Source organism: Hesperophylax consimilis, chromosome 16 (genome assembly GCF_061612785.1).
Source record: "Hesperophylax consimilis isolate HC1 chromosome 16, BYU_Hcon_1.0, whole genome shotgun sequence".
Lineage (NCBI taxonomy): Eukaryota > Metazoa > Arthropoda > Insecta > Trichoptera > Limnephilidae > Hesperophylax > Hesperophylax consimilis.
Genome location: NC_142851.1, coordinates 16,486,064 through 16,499,972, shown reverse-complemented (window position 1 = coordinate 16,499,972; position 13,909 = coordinate 16,486,064). Strand labels below are relative to the sequence as shown.

At 32.0% G+C, this 13,909-nt stretch overlaps 1 protein-coding gene across 2 annotated transcripts in view; it reads left to right on the top strand.

Moving 5' to 3' along the window:
• LOC149416797 (uncharacterized) overlaps window positions 1-13,909 on the top strand; it is a 542,858-nt gene that overhangs the window by 310,062 nt on the left and 218,887 nt on the right. For both annotated transcript variants that reach the window (XM_089640969.1, XM_089640967.1), the window contains 2 exons: window positions 4,028-4,239; window positions 6,943-7,613. In XM_089640969.1, the coding sequence (XP_089497095.1) occupies window positions 7,060-7,613 (554 nt within the window). In that variant the 5' untranslated portion in view covers window positions 4,028-4,239; window positions 6,943-7,059. The remainder of the gene's footprint in view (window positions 1-4,027; window positions 4,240-6,942; window positions 7,614-13,909) is intronic.

Genomic DNA, 13,909 nt, shown 5'->3' with positions numbered 1-13,909 from the left:
TCAGTGCGTACGCACGTCCAACCTAACCTAACCTAACCTAACCTAACCTAACCTTACCTAACCTAACCCAACCCAAAAGACTTTTATTTTAATATTGTGTCATTTATAATTACTTAAATAACAGACTGATTACTTACCAAATGAAAGTTAAACTTTATAAGAATATAACAAATAAAATAACGTGTTTTATTACAGAAGGCATTCTTTTTATACATTTCCTAATACGATATTGGAATTATATACAATTCCTAGGAAATGTATACATTTCCCAGGATATGTATATATTAAATATTTTTTTAAACAATATTTTGTATTTTCCTAAATAGCTTCGGAATTGAATACATTTCCTATACAATTCCTAGATATCATACATTTCCGGTAACATTTATAACAAAGTGATTATTATATATATATATACAACACAATAGTTTTACTTTTTTAAATGTTTCCACAAAGATAAAAATAGGGAGTTATAAAACCCATTGCGGTAATGGCAATAATGGTAATATTTGTAAGTAAAAAATGCAAAAATTGTCATTTTAAATACATGTAGGATAACGAAAGATGTTTTAAATATTTATGTGGAGGGATCAGTAGGATTTATAGGCCCTGTTAGGAGTTCTACCGAGCCGAACCCTCTGATATGAAAATATCGACGTGATGTTCTTGTATTGTTGTGTATTTATTTTGCTTATATAATGCACTTGCATAATGTTGATTGACTAGATGATTATTTGTGAAAAATTGTGTGGAAGGGTTTAGTTTTTTCTATTATTCCCTTCTAAAGAAATTTAAAAGAATCTAGAAATGACTTTTTTTTCTTGAACGAAACATTTCAAACCGGCTTCAAGATTGCTCTGATATCTTGTACAGTTGGTTTATAATAGCATTTTCAAATATTGATATTATTTTTACCATAGTTAATTCTTACTGTCCGGTACTAGGCAGCTAAACCAAAGCTAAACGCCGAAAACCACATCAATATAACTGTTTATTATACTGAAATTCCTGCTTTAAAAATGTAAACATGCGTCCCGCAACACGGCATCACTTCTACATACATTAGCACACAATTACTAACCACAATCTACACATCTGCCGTAATTATGACAGTGTAAAGTTGTCCAAATGTTGACTAAAGAAGGAGGAAGCGCATCACGGCATAGTAACCCAAAATTCATCACGATAAATAGAATTCTTCTTGTGGAAAGCAAGCACTTCGTGATTTGAAAAAGAAAATTTTTTTGTGTTATAAGGCAATTTTTTTTGCGGAGAAACATGTATATTGCTAATTTATTAAGAATCAATTTGAATCATTCATAATCCGGTTAAAAACGGGATTGCAGGCCCTTAACGAATGAATTTATAGGTTATCTGATAAACTTTTCGTCTTTTTTATGTCGTCATATATTTTCAAAACAAATGCAGGTGCTTGAACACGTGTTCCGAAATATTATAAATTTACTAAAAGTTTATCAGAAAACGGCCTGCAATCCCGTTTTTAACCCGATTTTCAATAGTTTTAAAAGTTTTTCATAAATTTTCTATAATCATTTCCTTCGTGCAAGTTTCGATTAATTCCAACTTAGTCAGTGTTTATTTTTGACTGATAACAACATGACTTTTAAAAATTGTCTTATTACGTATCAAATTAAAAAAGCAACTTATTTTATGTGAGATCAAAAAATAAGACAGAATACAATAATTAATCTCAATACCCGCATATTTATCTCTTCTACTATTAACTAATTAAGATAACAAGGCAAATTGAGATAGGGCAAAGATTAAATAAATTCAGGTATGAAATTTTTTATTATTTTTATTTTTCAGGTGTTGCCAGCACATTCCAAATTTTCCTCAACACAGTTCTTAAGTTCCTAAAATAATATATGTTATTTTATAAGATGATATCTATACATTTGTACAGCCGAAATGATAATTATATGAAATTCCCTCGGTAGAAAAAAATCGCAGTTAGCTCCGAAAATTATTATTATTTTTTTTTAATTATTCACTTGTTTTAGATGTAAAAAAATCACAGTGCATCTTTAAATGCAACAGCATTTGTCGATAGATTTTTACTCTATTTTAAACGCGACGTGTTTTATTAAATATTTTCACAGTTTTCGCTTAATTATTTTCGGTTTTTTAATATTAGCGCACTGAGAAAAAGAGTACCGATTTATTGACATCCTATTAAAAAACGTGATTGCTATCCATTTTCTAATAAAATATGAATCTATTCAGAATATATCGGAACACGTGTTCATGCAGGTATCCTTTTCCTAATAAATATAATGTAGAAATATTTTAATATAAATTTTTATATGAACACGTATTCCGATATCCTCATAATATATTCTTCTTTTACTGTCAGTTTATTAGGAAACCTGTCAATTTATTAGTTAAAGGCATGCAATCCCGTTTTAACAGGAAAACGTATAATTTGACTAGATTTTTAATCAATTAGCAAATCAATAATTTTTCTCTGTCCGCGCTCTCTTTAACATTCGTAATTACATACTTCCCGTTCAAAGCGTCTTCTTATTTTTGAACTCTTACTTCACAGCTTTGTTAGAGTTTGTTAGAATTGGATTGTAATTTATTTTCAACAGGCAAGCACAAAAAGAAATGTTTAATTAAAAACTCAAACCAAATCTAGTTCAGAAAAACTAATTAATTCAGTAGTGATTGCGAAAATTAGTTTAATTCAGCGAATCTGTAAATTTTCTATAAATTCGTTATTGAATCACATTTATTTAATAATTAGAACCGTGAAATTTCTCAGAAAAGCTTTAAATAACAAGTTTGGGAAGTAATTAAATGTTCTGCAGGTAGCTTAATTTATTATTATTCATAACAGTTTTTTAAACTACCCATTATGGATGTTATTAGAACGAAAAATAGCATTGAATTTATATTTCAAAAACAATAACAAATACAAAATTACTACTGCTTCGTTTACACGAAGCGAAAACATTTAAAAGTTTTTTTCACCTTTTCTCAGTCAAACAGTAATTTATTTCATTCATGTTGGAATTCGTTTAAATTTTTATGTTTTCATTTTTTCAATTGAAACTACAGAGAAAACACCAGTAACAAAGCTAGACTATTGGTTTTTAAATGAATACTTCAAACCTTGTTTTATCGTGTGGTAGAAAAAAATTATTGCAAATAAATATAAGAAAATGTACTATTAATCATACTAAAGTGGTATTTCAACATCCTCTTGATAGCTTATCCATAAGATTTATACGATTTATTTAAAAAGGGACTATATACTAAAGGGGTATTTCACCATCCTCTTGATAGCTTATCAATAAAATTTATTTAAAAAGGGACTATATACTAAAGGGGTATTTCACCATCCTCTGGATAGCTTATCCATAAGATTTATACGTTTTATTTTAAAAAGGACTATATACTTAAGGGGTATTACACCATCCTCTTGATAGCGTATCCATAAGATTTATACGTTATATTTATTTATAAAGTCCGAGTTTACCATTCGGTACCTATAAATAGTGGCTATATATTGGATAAATTAGCCGAGTTCTCTACCTCGATAAGCTATCGAGGCGGTGAAATACCCCGTAAGTCTGTTTCATCATTGCGTAGAAACAGTTCTACCATTTGTTTCAACAATTTACTGATGTCCCCAATTTACACAAAACCTTCAGACTACTGGGCCCAAGATACGCCAGTGAAATTGCTTACCTGTTGCTGAAATTTAATGTTTAATGTTTGTTTTAACATTGTTTGTTAAAACATTTGTTAATGTTTGATCAATGTTAAAGAAATAAGGAAAAAAGTTAATTTCACAACACACTATATCGATTGATCATTTCGGTGTGTCATTTCAGCGTAGTTCTTAATGTTTGATTCTTCGAAATCAAAACGAACAGACGCCATAAAATTTTATATGAAAATTTTTAAAAACCTGTCACAAAATCAATAGTGCCTTCCTTCTTGATTGAAATGTTATAATTTAATAAAAAATACTAATTATATTTTTCTTTGTTTTCAGGTGGATAATTTGTACAGTGATTGTGACAGTGAAAAGTTGCTACACGTAGCTATCTCGCAGTGCCGTGAATAGTTTATCTTCCTCCCCTAACTCCGGGAAACCACCCTGGAGGTTGCAAGACGGATGAAGGCTTCGCAAGCAATCTTCTTTCGCGTTGTGCCACCGAGCTAATTATAACAAAGTGGAAACCTGATGCAATCTCCTATTACATCGTAAAGTGTATTTTTTTAAATATATTTTATAGAAACAATGCGCTTATATTATGTATCGGTGAGAATATCATGAAATTTTCCTTTGAGACCAAACGCAAGCAAATGGGCAGTGACAACTGTTTTTTTGTTAGAGGGCTAAGATTTGAAGAAAAATCATTTATTTTTAATTTATTGGTGCTGCTGAAATCTGTTCCGTGGCTCAAAATACTTTAAAATCTTCACATCCCCACATAATGGCTAAAACTATAAAGTTTATTTAAATGTGTGCCCACCTGGCCCCGAGCACTAATACGTAGGTAATATTTGTTTATTCGTTAGCGATCTGCAGTCGTGCTCAAAAACTATAACAAAATTACCGGCATTGTCGATAAAACCTTTATAGGTGTTTTGCGCTGAGGCCGCTGGGGCCCTGGCGGCCATTTGCCGATCGATAGGTTTGACCATTAATTTATTTGTACTGTTTGTTTGGTAGTTTTATGATGTGAGACGGAACCTACTTTTAAATGACCTCGCAAATGTAGCAGTAAAAACAAACATTTATAACCCACACGAGCACCAGTTTTTATTTTATTTTGAGGATAAGATTAATTTATAGGCACGTCTGTGACATAGTTATTAAAATAGAATCGCTTTTTACTGTCAATATCTACCAGAAGATTTTTAAAATGCACTTAGGAATTACACAAACAGTAATGTCGATTTGATAAGATAATAAAAAATAAATAGATTTATCGCAATTTCGCACAACGAGTTTTATTGATAAAATATGAAATTTTTCTTCACACAAAATTTAATAATGTTTTATTACGAGAAAATACGAGGTGATATATTTGCTTACCTTACTCTCCTTACACGTGTTTTTTTAGTATCAGGCTTATGAGCAAAAATTAAAAAAAATTGTATAGCGCAGTTTCGTGCTACTTAAAGTGATAACTTAATGCAATTCACTTTACTGCAATAACATTGCCACGTTCCCAAATAAAAACAAATCGAAATGGTAATAAGTATTCATTTGAATAATTGTCTTTCGTTTTTTAAATTTAAAAAAAGTGAATACCTAATTTTCAAAACTAATGGATATTATATTAGGAGTAAAACAGGTTCATACTCTATATTAATGACATGATAAAAATATTTTCAAAATTGTCGAAAGATCAGTTATATAGAAAATTGGAGAGGACTTTGAAGAATGAATAAATATTTAAATAATGCACCAAGATGGCTAAAAATAAATACAATCAAATCAAATAGAAAAAACAAAATCTGTGTTTATTGGACAAAAGAAGACATGTAGTGAAACTAAATTAAAATTGATGGTGAAATTATTGATTTTTTTCTGATATTAAATACTTGGAGTTATATTGATTCCAAACTAAATTTTAACAAGCATGCTTAGTACACAAAAGAAGGGAAGAAGATCACTTTTTTGGGTAAAATTCGTCAAAAAAATTCCAGAAATACTCCATTATTGCTCCACGTTTTTAACAAAGCTCAACCTTTATTTTATACGGCCGGCATATTCCAGTGGTAACGCATTGGACTGCCATTCCGAAGGTCGCGGGTTCGAACCCGGCGTGCGCAAATAAATTTTATTTGATTAATTTGTGTTATTTCACAATTAATTAATTAAAATAATATATAGTATATTTGCGGCACGTTCCAGAGTGGAAGATACTACCAGTATCGCCCTGGTGTAAGACCACCATTCAGAATTGAAACGTTGCTCCAAATGGCTTTAGCCGTGTTTAGTGACTAGATCTGAATAGCCAGGTACTTCCCCACCTTCCTCTTTCCCTTCCCCACTTACCTTCAGCCTCACAACATCCCCCAATTGGGGTTGCCATAGTCTCACTGGCTCCAGACGGGAGCAGTTGGGACTCTTGTGAGGTATTCACTATAAAAAATAACAAAATAAGTTGCAAATTCTCCAAATAGGGCAATGAAAATAAAACTTAGGCGAAATGCTAAACTAGCTAACAGTGAAACAGATGCTGACCTGGAACACGATAATATTTATACATCAAATAATAAACAACCTGATAGCTGTTTAGCCTTCGTAAGGCATTGGAAGCATTACGCCTTCTGAAAGCACTTCAGACCTTGTTTAAAAATAAGCTTTTTTGTTTTATAAGTTGAATAATAATATTGTCGAATATATAAAATAAAAACGTATAATAGTAGGTTATCTTAGGATCGTTAAGCCATTTTATTATTATTTCGGTTTTTGAAGCCAACATTTCGGGAATCCTACAGAGTACATTTGTCTGGAATAATAATCTGAATCGAGGAAAAAAATGCGACATCAAAATGAATGAAGAGCGATTAAAAAATGAACTATATTATTGGGTATATAAGTAATCTGCCATACACATATCCTTATAGGTTTGCGTTGTGCGCTACTATTTTGTAACATTATTATGTTACAGAAATGTGAGAAATGTATTTACAATGATTAGTTAAGAAAGAGGTTCACATTGAGGGGACCGAAGTATGTCAGTGGGGTCATTAAAACAGCTGCAGTGAATATTACAAGGACAAAGTATTCTGGTTTATTTACAACAACTGTCGGTATCAAAATTTCGCACAAGACGTTAAAACACTACGCTTGCGAAAATATTTTAGCTCTGTCTTCGAACTTCAATTTTTATTAGTCACAATCCTATAAATACAATAATTTATAGGATTATTATTTTGTTTACCTAGACTCCGAGTGAAAAACATCCAGTATTTGAAAATTCAAGGAATATAAAATGTAATCATCACGTTGTAACCATTAACGAAAACAATAACATGAATTATTATTTATACAAATAAGTGGATATGAAAAAAACTATCGAGATGTGGTTTTTGTGCTTAGTGGTTTTGGTGTTCCTTCCCGCATCATTGACGGCAAATTCTCCAGAATGTGGTGGTGTATTGACTGATAGAACTGGAAGTATAAGCACTCCTGATTTTCCAGCTGCTTTTCAGACACCTATCCACTGTCAGTGGTTGATTTCAAAAGGTGATTCTGATGCTAAAGGGTCTATAGTGGTTTATTTGACCCAAGTGTTTGTGACGACCGGCTTAAAGTTTACAGAGTACCTGTATTATGACTCTGCGTATAAGGCCGGTGCAAGGGTTGTGCATACAGTGAGTGAGTCCAGTGCTACTCATGTGAAGTGGTTACAGGTAGCAGGGCCTTACCTGCTGGTGGAGTTGAGTCTAAGTAGACTAGAGGGGCACCACTTGAGGGCCCTGCCTGCCTTGCTTGATGTGTTCGGGTTCAACATCACCTACGAGATCAGCTCCGAGGAGCAGCCCGTGAAGGATTATCAGTGCAACACCATCGAGTGCAGGTTCCTGGGACATTGCTACGCCAATCACGACTATTCGTAAGTGCTTTTTAACTACTAAATGTACTAGTTGGTGCCAAATTGCTTATTTACAGATGAAAAGGTGTAAAAGGTAAAAATGTAAGTGTTAGAAGATTCGCATTTTTTCATAGAAACACTTTGTGGAGGAAATTGATAAAAATGTTGTTATCCTATAGGAAAATGGGTCCTTAGACGGAATTAAAAATATTATTAAAAATATGACGGAAAAATTCGCCCAAAATGTTACCATAAATGAAAAATTAGTTTGTGATCCGACAAAACATCGCCATTTGGAAAAGCTAATTTTACAGTTTTAGAAGATTTCCCGAAAATGTGATTTTTTAGAATTCGAATGATTAAATATTTGATGATGGTTGATTTATAGGTAGGTACCCCATCGTTTGTCTTAAATTTATAATTAAAAAAAAATTCTTTGAAATATTAAATATAAAATAAAATATTACGGGTAGGTACTTTATCGCTTGCCTGAATTCTTGACAAATCAGTTCTAATTTTGAAAATGACACTTAAATTCGAAGCAAATCCAAATTTATTGTACCAGAGTTACACAGACAGACACATAACCGAAATTAGTATTTTTTACGATGATGACATTAAAATTCGAATAAAACAATTATTCTTTGTTTTTGTTTTTGTATAAAAAATACAAGTTTTTGATCATATTATTTATTGTTACTCGTTGATATTTTTCGAGTAGGTATTTGTTTACTTTGTTCACCGGATCAATACCATTATATATGAAATTATTATCTTTCCTCAAAAGCCACAAAAACAGACAGCTGTGAATTCAAGTTGATAAGATACAAACTTTAGACTTAAGTGTCTGTGCGAGTAACGTATTGTACTGACTGAACTACAGAAGGCATAAAATAATATCCCAGTTTCAATGGTATATTATAAGTCTTTGCAAGTCAAGTGTTAGAGTGGGAAGATGACATTCTTGATCGTATGGTGTTGTGATGAGTCAAATTTTCGTCAAGTGCGAAGGTAAATAACCATAATGTTCGTAACTGGGGATAAGAACATTCTCATGAACTTGTAGAACGCCAAAAAGATTTCCCAAAATTAAACGCTTTCTACGCTTTGTCTCCGTGTCAAGTGGACAGACATTTTTTTTCGCTGAAGCTACCGTTACAAGGGTGGTTTATCTGGATATGTTTAAAGAGTGGCTCTTTCTCCAATTAGTAGAGGAGAACCTGTAAACCTTATTTGGCAACAAGATGAAGCCCCTCCCAATTTGAATCTCTCTGCACGAGATTGGTTGAACGTCGAAGTCGCTGACCGTTTGATTGGTCGTAATGGTTAAGACTACAGATCTCTTTTTCGTTGGTCCACTTGACATGATGTTCACCTGACATAACGCCACCCATTTTTTTTTTCTTTGGGGCTTTATAAAAGATCGTGCCTACTTTCCGCCGCTTTCTAATGTTTTCCCAGAGTTGAGATACAGAATAGAAGGAATAATAGGCATCACTTTCATTACTCCAGACTTGTTAACCAAAGAATGGGAGGAATTGGATTTTAGGTTGGATGTGTGCCGTATAACTAAAGGTGCACAAATTTAATATTTGTAAGAAAAGCTAGGTTAGTTTACCTTCAATTTATGTATGATTTGTTATAAATTGTCCATATTAAACTGTTAAAGTCTTACTTATAAAGATTCTCTAATACGCCGCTGCAGCGCTATACGGTGAGGAGGGCCATATACTGCTTGGGTAAAATATTTACTCATAATAAAATTCATGCAAGATTTTCTTATACTGGTGCCAATTTGTTCCTATTCTCAAAAACACGGTCATTTTAACGTTTAGTTGCAAACTTCACTTTCTTCAGATGACATTAACCCGGTCTGCTTTGAATTGCTTCGAAATTTGTCCAATTTATGTATTTGCTTTGGTAAATCGATATTTCGATTTAAAATATTCCTCTGAGAGTGCTCCCAATGTGTATTACTGCTTTTTTTTTACATTTTCATTGCGCGACCGATATTGATCGGTGAAATCAGATTTTTAACAAAATCCGCGATCTCCGTCTTAATACCATAGTAATACTCCCTAATCCTGGGGGTCGGGCGGTTTAAAAATCTGTCAGCCATTAATACTGCGGTATTACGGCTGGTATACGCAGTACGCAGGCGCATGATTATGTATAACCTATCTACTAACCTGTTCTTATCCCTCCGTATTATCTATCATGCCCAAGACGGTTATAATATACCATTGAAACTGGTACATTATTTTATGGGCACCCTGTATTATAATGAATGAATTAATGAATGCCTTATCTCTATACTCAGTGGATGGTATTTGATATTGAAATATGTTCATACAAATTAAAAGCGAGGAGAACAAATAAATTTTCGCAGAGCGCGGGAGGCGGCATAACAGTATACCTACTTCGGTCCTCGAAAATCTGCTTAAGGCGATGCCATACGTAGTAATGCAAAATCATGTGTTTTTGGTTTGAAAATTTGGTCGCCTAGAAATGTTTCAGATGCTTTGATTAAATACTGCGAGTAGAATATTTCTTGGCCTTTCAAAAAACAATCGAATATTTTTTATATGAGTCTTTTTATAAGCCCAGAAAAATAATGTATAGGCCTATGAAAACTGCTTTAAAGTTTAAAATCTCCTACTTACAAACCCATTTTCGGTTATGATTTTATTGTATAATGTGGAAAATTAAGTTATTTATAAAATGATCGGAAAAAATTAAATATTTATGCCTGAACATCCACAAAATAAAATAAAAGGCACTTTTTGGCCATGTTTTTTTCTTGCATAAATCAAAACAGGCGGATGGCGTTAAGCGGGAATTTAAACCTTATCGCCATCTACGTAAGGTTTGTTATTGATAGCGGCTTAGTTTAAAATATTACATCGCCTTAAGAAGTACTAGTCCATTTTAAATTGGCGCGCAAATTGCTGGCTAAGTAAAAATCTAACTAATCCTAATCGGATAACTAAAGTTCGAGCTTGTTTCCAAAATTTAATATTTTGTTACACTATTTGGTTAAATACTTACAAATTTGTTTACTTAATTGACCCACCTCACTCACTTTAAGCGTTGCTACTCTAGGCGATTCGTTTAAAAATGAACTTTCAGATCCTAAGTCCCACAATGGACGACGCTGAAAATCTTCTTTAGCGAATTTTTTTCTGCTTATTTCAATGTGCGATATTCGGTGGTCAATGTACCGACTGATCACAGAATTTATTCAAAGCATTCTTGAACCTTTCGGGTGCTAAAAATATGGAAACGTGATTTGCCTCCAGTTCGTCGAAATGACACCCAGATTTCATGCTAGGGCAAGTCCATTAATTTAAATGTCTATGCATGAATCCCATTTATTTCTCAACAATCTGTTTTTGGTTCTTTTATCATTGAACAATTAAAAACAGTATTATCTTGTTATATTTTTAGATTAAAACGCATTTTTCTAAACTTCGATGTTGAAAATACGTCGCGAGTTGAGAATTGTTACTTACATTAGGTATTTTTGATTTTACACAACTGATAAATAATCATTAATATGGGGTAAATGTTTGGTTATTAGTTGTGTCAAATTTATTACAATTTTTATTAAATAAGGGGGAAAGTGTTTCAAATTTCATGGAGCCAGAATTGATGTTTTTAGTTAAACAAACGTAAAATGGAAAATTTATTTTATTTCTGGTAAGTCACACACTCCTTGCTTCATTTGCATGCATACATAATGACTTTCTTATATATTAGAACTCCACTGATGATTTACTTGGAACATGTGATAATATTTAGTAGGTATGCCTTGAGAAGTGTTAAATAAACACGTTTCAACAGCAAAGCTTATTTTTTAGAGAAATCTTGCAAAATGACTACTTTGGGGAAAAAAATACAACTTTTTGTACGTCTATATGCAAATAAGAAGAGTTCGTTAAAGTCACCTTCCTTCGTTCAATACGTGGGGTCAAGTTTGAATGGCTTTGTGGACACAGTAAGTAATAAGGACGGGTTGTTTCAGAGAATTTGAACAATTCATCAAATTACAAAATTAATTTTTAAGTTTTGTGAAAGATTTTTTTCAAGTTCTGTTATTATTTCTGGTCTGTCGAGCAACTAGCCTGTAATGATATAATAACAGAACTTGAATAGGACTTTCACAGAATCCAAAAATTAAAATTGAAATTTGATGAATTGTTCAAATTCTCTGAAACAACCCATCCTAAGGACGGGTTGTTTCGGAGAATTTGAACAATTCATCAAATTTCAACGTTCATTTTCGGGTTCTGTGAAAGTCCTATTCAAGTTCTGTTATTATATCATTGTAGGCTTGTTGCTTGACAAAACTGAAATAAAAACAGAACTTGAAAAAATCTTTCACAGAACTTGAAAATGAACGTTGAAATTTGATGAATTGTTCAAATTCTCCGAAAAAACGCGTCTTTAGTGTCAAAATTTTGAAAAAAGTTTTTAGAACTGGTTAGTAGAACTAGTTTGTAGTTAACGTCCGCAGTCGCTATACTTATACTAGGTACGTGGCGACATTTATCCCAATTAATGATTTATCAAAAATACAATAGTTTTATAATTATTTTACTCAATTACAGGGAAATCATTTAAAAGGGGATTTATTTTATACTTATATAAGTAAACTAAATTAATTTAGATCCTCGGTTTAGGTAAATTAAAGTATATTATTGTAGAAAGCAATCACTTTGTGGTTTGACATATTTAATAAAATAAAATACTTTTTGTTTTAAAACCACGAGTTTTTAATATTTTTTAGAACCGACTGGTTTCGATTTACTCAAGCATCTTAATTATTACTAGTAATAATTTGTACCCTGAAGATGCTGAGATATGGATAGACCGGTTGGTTCTAAAAATTATTTAAAACTCGTGGTTTTAAAACAAAAAGTATTTTATTTTATTTTATTAAATTAAAGTATATTTACTTATTTTTTATTGGGTATAGTAGGTTTACCAAATGTCAAGCATAAAAAAGGTAAATAATCATTTTTTAACCACCTAGTACACTAATGCATACATAAGCAAGGATCTTTATAAAATTTTATAAAACATTTATTCATATGTCAACGTCTTTATCACCCTTCTTTTTTCTCAGGCTAACTAATGTACATATTTGCTTAAATATTCATTAATGAATGGGAAATGTTTTGGCGTTGTGTGTAATTATGGGTGATATTTAAGGACTCGATGACTTGGTGCGGCAAAAAACGAGTTTCAAAATATAAAAGTATTTTTAACTGTAGTATTAAATGTTAAAGGTCTCTTCATCCAAATCTTTTTGAAAACAAAAGTAACAAAAGTGAGTTTTGCTATATCTTATAGCAATCGTCTGTAGTATCAAAATATTTAACTACATCTGTTCTGTTTTACAAGATCTTTAACTTTATCTGTTCTGTTTTACAAAATATTTAACTACATCTGTTCTGTTTTACAAAATATTTAACTATATCTGTTCTGTTTTACAAAACATTTAGCTACATAGGTTCTGTTTTACACAATATTTAACTAAATCTGTTCTGTTTTACAAAATATAAATGGGTATTGCGACAAACACGTCTTCGGTGTGTTGAATCATTTTTATAAATTCAGTATGATTCGACAGTTTTCGTTGATAATCGAGAACATTTGTTGATTTATAATTATATATTTTTTTAATACGATTTCATGTGGAATCTAAAGATTAAGCATGAAATTATTTTTAATTGCTATATTTTGAGTAAGTGAGTACTAGGTAACTTGTACATTTTTTTGTTTATAGTAGGTATATTATATCTACTAGATCCTGACACTTGGGACCTTTGGTACGGTATTCACATTAAAAAAAATCTACAACTGGCAATGTTATCGACTGCGAAGTAAACCATGTCAAGCTATAAGAAATCTACCCACTGCGGCTCGCAAACATTCTGAACATTTATAAAGTGGCCCTCTGGCTAAAAAGGTTGTGCATCACTGAACTAAAGGGTTAACATAAAGCCTTCATGGGTCAAAGACCCTTACAAGTGGCGTAGCAGCCAACTGGGCAGATGCCCTGAGTCTCGGACTTTAAAGGGGCCACATCAAGACAGTATTTTCACATCATATAAAAGGTAAGGAAAATGTTACTTTATGGTGCAAAAAAATATTTGTTTTTTGGTTAAGGCAATGCACTACGTCGTGTAATATTTTAAATTGAGCCGCTATCAATAACAACCCTTACGTAGATGGCGATAAGGTTTAAATTCCCGCTTAACAAAATCCGACTGTTTTGATTTATGCAAGAAAAAAACATGGCCAAAAAGTGC